At 40.7% G+C, this 10,606-nt stretch overlaps 1 protein-coding gene across 1 annotated transcript in view; it reads left to right on the top strand.

The window, feature by feature from the left end:
• The window catches only part of MRPS6 (mitochondrial ribosomal protein S6), a 57,322-nt gene extending 50,397 nt beyond the window's left edge, over positions 1–6,925 (top strand). Inside the window, exon 3 of the mRNA XM_018555166.1 lies at positions 6,695–6,925. Within this exon, the coding sequence (XP_018410668.1) occupies positions 6,695–6,887 (193 nt within the window). The 3' untranslated portion in view covers positions 6,888–6,925. The remainder of the gene's footprint in view (positions 1–6,694) is intronic.
• Positions 6,926–10,606: the final 3,681 nt, after the last annotated feature.

Below are 10,606 nucleotides of genomic sequence, written 5' to 3'. Positions count from 1 at the left end.
CATTCCCCAATGTATGTCAATGAAGCCTCTATCAGCTCTGATGGAGATCTGGCCTGCTTTTACAGGGCTTTGCTCCAGACAAGGGTGCAGATAATAAAAAATAATTATCTTGAAGGGCTATCGGGTACAAAAATATACTTTTTTTTTTTTTAATTGCAAATTAGAGCTACACAGTAGGTAAGCTGTGTAATCTGAGTCAGGTTAAAAGCAATATTGTCATGTTAGAATTGAGTGTACCTTTAAATGAATAGACAAAGTTCTATCTGTCTTCAAAGCCCACCCCTGACAGATGTATACTTGGCTTTGCAAAACTCCCCCGCTGCTCCTTCTTCCGTCAAAGCCCCTTACCTACCTAGTGCTTTGGGAGTATGGAGTAGCATGTAACCTACTTGCAGTGCTCAGGCCTTGTGTCACTTAAACACTGTTACATGGTGGAGGGGGAAGACATTATCCACCATGTGTAAGCTCCAACACCATCTAACATAAAGCTTACACAAGCTGTTAAGAAGTGGCTGTGACAGATTATGAAGAAGTTTTGGACTGATGAAAAGATGAATATAAATGGGTAGGGAGTTGGGCTTCAAAGAGCTGTGAATGGGCAAGTTGACAGTCTCTTGAACCAGTAATCCAGTATTGATGCTGTAGAAGTTTGTCAGGGTTTACATATCCTTTAAGCAACATGGAAGTTCTGATATGTCACTAGGTAGCCAACTTATTAGTGAAGAGCATGCTACATTTTATAGCCAACCATGTTATAGACACCTGGCCATCCCATCTATATGAGCTTGTTTGACATCTCAAAGCCAAATGGTGTACACTTGTGTAGGTAAGTTTATACAATTTGTGAGTTAACTTACACTTTTGTTAGGTTGTTGCTCAAAGAAAAATTACAATTGTTAATGTTTAAAAGCGAGTAAGATGCATACAAGACTCAGAGCAAGGCACAATTGTTAAGTATGCAATATCATAATTGTATGTCTCTATAAGCTTAGCAAGCACCAAATCGCATTCTTGCATCCTCTATGATTAACTTTTCATGAATACCTGGGCCTGACTGTTTTAATAAGCACATTTTATTCCATTTTATAAGGTATTCACTGTAACTTTTTGTTAGTTGCTAAAGTCTTTGTTAGTGCTGAGACGCAAGACCACCTCAGTGGGTGTCCCTGGTGGTTGCTTGGCAACTGGTGATGCCATTAAGCCAGCTAATCAGAAGTGTATTGCTGGAGGGAAGGGGTGTCTGCTTTGGTTTTAACCCTTGCATACAGTAAGGGGGGGGTGGGTGGGGGCACTGTCATATCTCAGGACAAAACACACACTGGCATTCCAGACCTATGTAGTAAGACAGTGATGAAATACATTCCCAACCCACACTAGAACTGCTGAAGTCTGATTGTTAGCTGTTGGCAATTCTTGAACTCTGCTAATGTAATCACATAATTAAGGGGCATATCCACTGAAGAAGTGCTAAGAACGAGGATAGCTGGCAATCTGAATCTCAGTGATGTAGTCTGGTTTCTATGGGTTAATGCACATCATTATTTGTGTTTGTGTCCATTGTTTTATAAGTATTGTGTAAAACCCAAAGCAGATGTTTTGCCAATAGCAATAAGACTTATTGTGGCCACCATTTATTTTCTTCCAAGAGGGCTATTTATAAAAACCTGAAGAAAAGGTTGCAGTAACACAAGTTGTTATACATAGTTGCATAGTATTTGAGGTTGAAAAAAGACACAGGTCCATCAAGTTCAATGTGTGTGTGTTGTGCGTGCGTGAGTATATATAGGAGTCCCTGTGTGGTCTAGTATTTAAGTGTACCCGTACCCCAATATGTTAGTCTCTTCAGGTGGTATATAATTGATTTTTGAACAAATCAATATTCTTTGCAGATACCACTGCTTGTGGCAGAGAGTTCCAAGATTTAATCGCTCTAACTGAGAAGAAGCCCCTACGCCCTTTGTGGATAAATCTTTTCTCCACCAATTTAGGTGGTGGCCTCTAGTCCTTGTTACGGAGTTTACAGTAAAAGGTTTAGTGCCGATGTTGCCATCACCACTAAATATTTTGTACAACAAAATCATGTCTCCTCTTAATCTCCTCACTTCCAGCGTGAATAAGTTTAAATTTAGCAACTTTTTCTCATAGCTTTGATCCTCCAGCCCATTAACTAGTTTAGTGCTCTTCTGTGGACCTTCTCTAGCTCAAGGACATCTTTTCTGTGGACTGGTAACCACAGAATGGCCAATGGATATTTTTCATTTTCCCAGATGATATAAGGTGACACCTGATTGGATTATACAGTCAAAGCACTCCACTTCTGTTCCAATTTTCTTTCCTATGTTTTGAATAGTCCCTTTACATAAACTCATCAAGACATGTAAATGGTTAGTATTGGCGAAGCCTACCCTCTTTTTATCATTTTTAGTTCATGAAAGCAGAGCTCTTAACCGATTCTGTATAAACAGCCCCCCCTTTTAGTTGTCCCCTTTTTAGCTGTCACTCTGTTGGCTCTTGTGTATAGAGGTGGATAAATAATGTACTAACCATTATGCACAATTTCACCACCCAAACGTAAAGTATATGTAAGCCAAGTCACTAGTATAATCATTAGTGAGATAATGTAATTGCATAAGTTATTTTTAATATTTGTAAATCTGCATCTTTCATTAAAATAACCCCTGGGGATCTTGCCATGATGTTTGGGCACTTTCTGTTATAGTGTAAGGGTGCTTTGTCCCTATCTCCCAGTTGTTTTTCTGTGCTGTCACCCTCTCACACTGGCTTCTGAGGGAGACTTCAAGCCTCTAGTCTCGGGTAGTCACCAAGGTGCTGGCCCTAGTATTAGCCAATTGTGGGATAATTAGACGACCTCCTGTTGATAGAAAAATTGAGCAGCAAATAGGTTCTGTTGGCCAACGTGGCTTATTTATGTCCAGACATTGCAGGGGTTTTGATAGATCCTAAGATTTCAGCGATCATGACTGGAACTGACAAAACCATTTTGGGGTCTAGTTCTGGACACAGAGAAGGACGGAGTGTTTCTTCCACAAAAAACTTTAACCTCTTCGATCTCAGATTCCAGGGCTTTTGGTCCTGATGGTAGACTCCTGTGAAGCAGTCTCAGTTGCCCAATTGCAGTACAGACCTCTACAATGCAACATTCTGTTGTGGAGGGACAAGTCAGTAAAGTCCCTAGCCAGGTTTGTCCATGGCGTGGTGGCTCAGGAATCCAGTTTTCCTGTGCTTCAGAAACCACCATTTAGAACCCATTAGAAACCTTTCCTCTCTTTTCTCCTCACTCATATTCCTTATAGCCGCACAGGCAGCACATTCACAGGCTGCCACAAGTATTCTGGGTAGCTGTACAGCCGCCAGGATCACCTATACAAGCAGTGCCTGTTGAAAAAAAACAATACCAATAAAAAAAAAATTAAAAATGCGGCAGCAGCCATGATCTTGGCATAACCACTTCAAGAATGTACTTTTTTCTTTTTTTTTTTTAAATTCACTTTCATTGTGCTTTTGACTACTCCAAGAAGAGTCAAATTCCTAGCACAGCCCCTCCCTCCTTGCACGTCATAGCCATTTGCTCACGTGGGCGGGTCTGGCTACTCTCTGTGCTGACCCAGATCATTCGGCCTTCCCCGCACCTTTTTACATAACCTTTTATGTAGCTGCTGAGGCCAGAGCAAAGGGAAAAAGGGATAAAGTGTCATATGAGTTGACGGCTCTGGGTTTGCCGACATCACATCCAAGATCCCTGGGGAGTAATTCACTCACCCCATAGTTCTCCTTTTAACTCTTATTTGTAATAAAAGAAAAGGATTTTTTTTTTTTTTTTTACTTTAGGTCCACTTAAATATGGGATGGTTGCAATCTGACGGCTAATCAGTTGTGTCAATTGATTTTCTAATCTTTCCTCCCTTTTTGTCTTTGGCTGTGAGGACCCACACCTTTATTTGCTGTGCTGCTGAAAGGATGCTGAGAGTATGCATCCCATCATCCTCCTACTGCCCAGCAGATTGCCTTGGGAAAGTCACACAGACAAGCTGGGTGAGAGAGGCAGCACAGGGGCCAGCTTATTTCCCGCCCACCCTCGCCCAGCTCTCTCCGCGTAGTGGAAATTTCCAGTGTCTTTGTGTTACCAGCTGCCGCAGCTCTGACACGGCTTCTCAGAGGAATGAGGCATCGCGGCTGCGGGCAGGAGCTGTGTTCCCTGCCCATAGTATGCTGTGCGACTCCTCTCCTAAATGGCTTTAGCTGTCAGCTTGGGTAAGAGGACAGAATATAGATTTGGATAAGCAGATTTGTTCAAATATCGTCAGGGATTTGCAATATTAATTCGAGCTTAACTCTTTTCCACAAATGCCTCTTTTATTCTCAGGCTGAATGTAAAGTGGACCTGTCACTCCATCACCGCTAAGCTATTTAGTTGCCTGACCCAGTGTTCCGTCTGGAGGAATGTTAGTTTGGGTATTGAGGGTGCACATCTTGTACTGTACTAGGCTGACAACACTTGATCACTGTACTGTATATGAAGGAGTAGTCCTATCCCCTTAGGCTGCTTGCTCCTGTTTAGGATTAAAGAACACCTCCCCCTCTACTGATCTCCATAAGTTAGGGGGGGGAGTGCTCTGTAGTTCAGAGATGAACTGGGCAGGGCTGATATCACAACTTGAGATGTCAGTGCAGCATGGTCAGAGTGTACTGGAAGTTACAAGCTCAATTGGATTTCTATCAGATCAACTGATGTGGTTTTGTACTCAAAGATATATAATAAAGTGCTTTCAATTGTATATTTAACAGAGCAAATAAGAGAAGTTCATTTTTAGGATTTACATAGACCTTGATAATACACCCTCCAACCAGCTGTCTTTAAAGGGTCAGTGCAGTCAAAAGTGATATCTTGGCTATAGGTAGAGGTTAGTGGGCCAAGTCACCCGTTGGCTTTTTCTGTGTCTGGTATACTCCAACAGTGAGATCTCTCTGTCATAATTCCTCTGTTCCTGCCCACCTGAAAGTTCTGAGTATTCCTGACCAACCTTGGTGGATTCCAGCATCTTCAGTTTAATTCTCCCTAATATTAAATACCCTCAAAATAAGCACAATAGGTGTACAGCTCTAGAAAGTCAGTGCAGAAAGCTCCCCAATATGACATAAAATCATGTCAGGTGAAATATCAGTTGTGTATTTCTATAATGAATTCCATAAGTTCTATCCCACTATAACCACATCCATCTAGATGTTTGCAAACTTACTAATTGAAGATGCACATAGGATGTTCTTCCTCGATGCACCAACACCATTTCACTCAGCCCTGTCAATATATACTTCCTTGCGTCTGCCTTCTGAGCTAAAACACGAGTTTGAATAATGTAATGCTATCATTGCTTGCTGGAAGCAATGTATGATGGGATATGTAGTCTTAAGAAATGGTGATTGCATCAAATCAAGCAGCAGGGAAAGAGATGCAAAGCACACTGGGAATCCAGGAAGTTGTTGGAAGTGATGGGCAGACGGAAGGCAGCACTCACTACATAAAAGGGATTAAAAGTTAGCTTTGATTGCATTATCAAAAACAACTCTAGTATGTATTCCTATTACAATGCTGATGTTATAACAGGAGAGGATATGTGCGACTTTACAATTACTTAATTCTTGCTTTAGGAATTTTTTGCCCCTCCCCTTTTTTTAAACTATTAGAGTATATTTTTTGAGTATTCTCGGCCCATATTGCATGCACTGCATGTTTAAAATCTACCTGCAGATCTTCAATATTTAATTATATAATGAAAGTGAAACGCAAAGCTGTGGAAGATCCAGTTGATCTTGAAAGTAAGAGTTGAGATTGAATGCCTGATGGCTACCCTCACGTTATTAGTCATAGAAGCTCGATTCACAAAGCTTTAACATGTGTTAAAGGCATAGCTTGTGGCATAGCAATTGTTTTAATGAGGCATGAGAGGTTTATTTTTAGCTCCCATTGCAAATAATGATTGTTGCAGCTTCATGAATGGAGCCTTTGCTTAAATGACAAATCATTTTTTGATAAACATGGGCTAAGCTCCATCGAATGTTGACCATAAAATGCTGATACTTTGACTTATCCCCGCTACAAGACCCGTGAATGCTTCCGTACTACTGGGTTTACAATGAAGTTACTGCCCCATATGCACTTACCAACCCTCCAGTGGTGACTGATAGAACTGAAGTCCACACAGAAGATATGATGCTGATGGACATTTATTGACGAACTTAGGGAGAGAGGGTCTGGGCAGAGGACACCAAGGATGTAACATACTCCAAATAAAAAAAAAAAAGGACTTGCAGCCTTTACAGATAGAGGACCTTTATGCCGACTGCGGAAATCTGGGTCTTGAGTTCCTGGCTGTGCAGTACTATATGCAATAGCTACTAGTCCATTCCAGAATAGATCCCGATGCTGCCATAGAGGGTAATTTTTCAGACTCCTCACACCTGGTGAAGTTGTGTTCTGGCATCTCCATCCTCTGCTTCACTCACTAGGCCCCAGACTCAGACTTCCTCCTAGTGACATAGATATTCATAACACACCACTATTGTTTTTTCTGCCTTGGCAAGGTTACGATCTGCCTTGTATGTTCCTTCAATAAACAGTGAAGACTATTTATTTATAATAAATATCCTTAGAATCAGCATTTTCTTTTTTTTCTAGGTACTTCTTGGTTGACTTCTATGCTCCGCCTACTATCATTCCCAGCATGCTGGATCATCTAAGTCGTGATATTGACGTCATTAGGCCAACTATACTGAAACACGAAGAAGAGAAGAGACCGGAGAAGCCTTGCCAAGGAATGGAGCCCCCCACGGATCTGGAGGAAAAGTTCAGGACAAGGAAGAGGAAGTGATCCCACCACCCACACGTGTTTCTACTGCAGCTGTGTAGCCATTTTCTTTTGTAAAAATATGTATGTGTATTTTTTCTTATACTTAATAAAGGAATAAAATATTGAAACAACTTTTCCAAAAAGTGCTGTATTGATAAAACTTTTTACCAAATCTGGGCATCTTTAATGTAATAGTCAAGCAAGAGTTCAGGAAGCTTTATTTGGTCTGTTTCGGGTATAATGTATGATTATGAAACGCCGAGATTGTTCAAAATTAAAGTGAAGTAGAAGAGTCAGCAGGATGGATTGAGTCATCATCAGTTTAAAAATAGGAATACAAGTTCCATCGTGCTTCGGGGCCATCAAGCCCCAGAACAGTGATGGTCAGCTTTCCAGATATAGGGTCCTTAACTGTCTCCCCTAACATCCCCAGGGGGGTATGTTCTCAAATTCCATATATGTAATGCCACAGAAGATTGTCAGAACCTGACCAGACATATTATGGGAGATGGACAGAGACTAGGGACATGCTACAGGTGTGGCTGGAGACTGAGGACATTTTACATAAAAGTACTGAGATCACTGCCATTACATTCCCTTTACACATCAATGGTTTTACTCCCACTACTTACTGCTGGGGCCCAGGGACTGCACAATCAGGACCAAAGGGCTGTATGCTGTCCCTTCAGGGAATCTGCTGGCCACAACTTTTATGCAGTTGTTTACGTCTATGCTGTAAAGAGGGTGTAATATGTTCCCTTTCAATTCTATGTAGACACACAGCTAAATGGCTCAGAGGAGTAATACATCCCCTCCCTGCCTCTAACACTTATGGTTTAGTATGGAGTATTTAGTTACAGGCATACCAAAAGTGAGCCGCTACTGCTGGGCTTTCTTATTAGAAAGCCAAGTGTGATCTGTGAACACTCTGCCAAGGAAATGTCATGCACTACACATTTATTTATAAAAGAGGGTGTTATCAATGTATTGCTTTTAAAGTGCATGTTCCTGGGATATTATACTTTTTTTTTTTTTACTTTATTAGTAAATGACCATTGCTGGAGTAGGTTAGGGAGGAATAGCGCCACATTGTTGCTGTCAGTGGAGGGAATAGTGTGCCATCATTGGTGTCAGTGGGAGGAATAGTGCCCCATCTTTGGTGTTGGTGGGTAGAATAATGCCCCATCATTGGTGTCAGTGGTAGAAATAGTGTGCCATCATTGGTGTCAGTGGGAGGAAAAGTGCCCTATTGGTGTCAGTGTGGTGTGTGAAATAATGCCCCATCATTGGTGTCAGTGGAAGGAATAGTGCTGCATCGTTGGTGTCAGAGAGAGGAATAGTGCTTCATTGTTGGTGCCCGTGGGAGGAATAGTGCTCCATTGCTGGTGCCAGTCGCAGAAATAATGCCCCATTGTTGGTGTCAGTGAGAAGAATAATGCCCCATCATTGGTGTCAGTGAGAAGAATAATGTCCTATCACTGCTGTCCGTAGGACGTAGTGCCCCATTGTTGGTGTCAGTGGGTGGAATAATGCCCCATCATTGGTGTCCGTGGGAGAAATAATGCCCCATCACTGGTGTTATTGAGAGGATTATTTCCCCAAGAACTCGTTAAAGGCAATCTAAGGGCAGCATCTAACCTGTGGCATGCAGTAAGGGACCACTACAATACAAAAAAAGTGGCTTGATTGGCAGGCAATTGCTTAATTTTTTGTTGTTGATTTTATCTTACCAAACCTGAAGCTACTTTACAAGGAAGAAGTAAATGGATTTTTATAAATCCAATATCAACAGTGATTTACATTTTTGTTAATAAACAACATTAGAGCTATGCTTTAAAGAACCACTGAAGCAGAAATGAATGACCTGAGAAGACTCCAAGGAAGGGCTGACACCTCAAAGTCAGATCTCTGGTTACACACGACATTTTACTCAGCTACAGCAAAGCTATTGCCGTGGCCTGTGTATGCTTCTATCATGTCTGCCATGGCTGCTTACAGCTTATAAGTATTTTAATACACCAAAGTTCTCTGCTGACAACCAAAACATACCTCTATTTCTGACTTTGTAGTTCTATTCATGTGGGGTGAGTTCCCAAAATTATTATTAAACCACTCTTGGCCTCCTAAATTACCACTTCACACATGAGTAGTGGCTCACTGAAATGAAATACCATAATGAATGCTGTGTACGGGAAAAGTACACATTTTTCTCAATTTCACCAAAGCGCATCATTGAAAACATTTAAAACGTTTTGCAGGGCCTTGCACCATGTATATAACAATAAATATACATATTACCTTTATACAGCTTACTGTGTCCACCAAGCATCCAAAAATGTTCTTGCTCCCACTTATAGCTTAATTCATATGCCACATCAGGCACAAAAATGGTACATTAATCCATTAAAAATGCTTGCAGTTATTCATTGTACCCAAGCCAGGTTGGTCACCCACAGACATAAAAATCTAAGGTAGGCACAATCTACGGTACATTGGGTGCTCAATTGCAAAAAATATGATTTGTAATCCAAAGGTTGCAAAAAGCTTTTGCTGAAAGAGTTACAAAATTCATATACCACACATGTCATTTATAATCCAAAGATCATAAAAATCTCCACCTCAGCAAGGTAAACCCGGCATAGAGTATGTCATTTTGCTATGGCCTTATAGTCAGCCGACACTTTATAGTTATTCCACATGGAGAATCCAATGGACACAATTTGTACAGGTATTACAAGATGTGTTAGTAATCAGGTGAGGTAATATTGATGTTGTAAAATCAACTTAGAAAGAATGTTATTACGCTGGCAAATTTAACCCTAGGATGTATGACTGTCAAAAAACACCACCATGATTCCAACGCAGACTGATGGTTATTAGAAATGAACTTGTTTCAGTCCAAGTCCGATTTTAGAGAGAAACTTCACCCTGATCTTAAAAATGACAAAACAGCACCTTTAGAAATGTTCAGTAATGACAATCTACAAACAGATCTATATAATTGCCGGTTTTGTATTCTTTGCATACCTTATTTTTATTTTCCCCATTCTTCTCACAGTGGCCATTTTTACTAAGGGCAGAGGAATCCATCTTCCTTTACTTCCTGGAACTGTACTGTAGATCTGCATCCTCGAACATGTGACAGTGCATATCATTCCAAGGGAAAAAAGATTTTGCAGTTTACAGATTAAATTTCTCAGGAAGGCACCGGTGACTTGGCCTTCCCAGGATGTAGCTGTGAGGCCAGGGCTACATCACCAGTGCCTCACTCGACCGGGAAGTAGAAATACAGTAATTGTAAGTACAGGTAACCCTCGGTTTACAACGGTTCAATTTGCACTGATTCAAAATAGCTCCCTTTTCTGAACTTATTGTAAATTGAAACCAAATATATAATGTATGACAATGGGAAGTGAACGAGTTAGGTTCTGAGCCTCTCTCAAAATAAGGAATGGTTCTAAATAGAAACTGGTGTAAACTGAAAGCCAGTAAATAATGTAAGTCAGTGGAAAGTGAGGAAGTTAGGTTCCAAGCCTCTCTCATTGACATAAGTAACATGATACAGGTATACAGGTGAAACTCGAATAATTAGAATATCGTGCAAAGTTCATTTATTTCACTAATGCAACTTAAAAGGTGAAACTAATATATGAGATAGACTCATTACATGCAAAGCAAGATAGTTCAAGCCGTGATTTGTCATAATTGTGATGATTATGGCTTATAGCTCATGAAAACCC

The sequence above is a fragment of the Nanorana parkeri genome, unplaced genomic scaffold, assembly GCF_000935625.1.
Source record: "Nanorana parkeri isolate BGI_ZX_2015 unplaced genomic scaffold, ASM93562v1 scaffold186, whole genome shotgun sequence".
Taxonomy (NCBI): domain Eukaryota; kingdom Metazoa; phylum Chordata; class Amphibia; order Anura; family Dicroglossidae; genus Nanorana; species Nanorana parkeri.
This window is presented reverse-complemented; position numbering and strand designations above follow the sequence as displayed.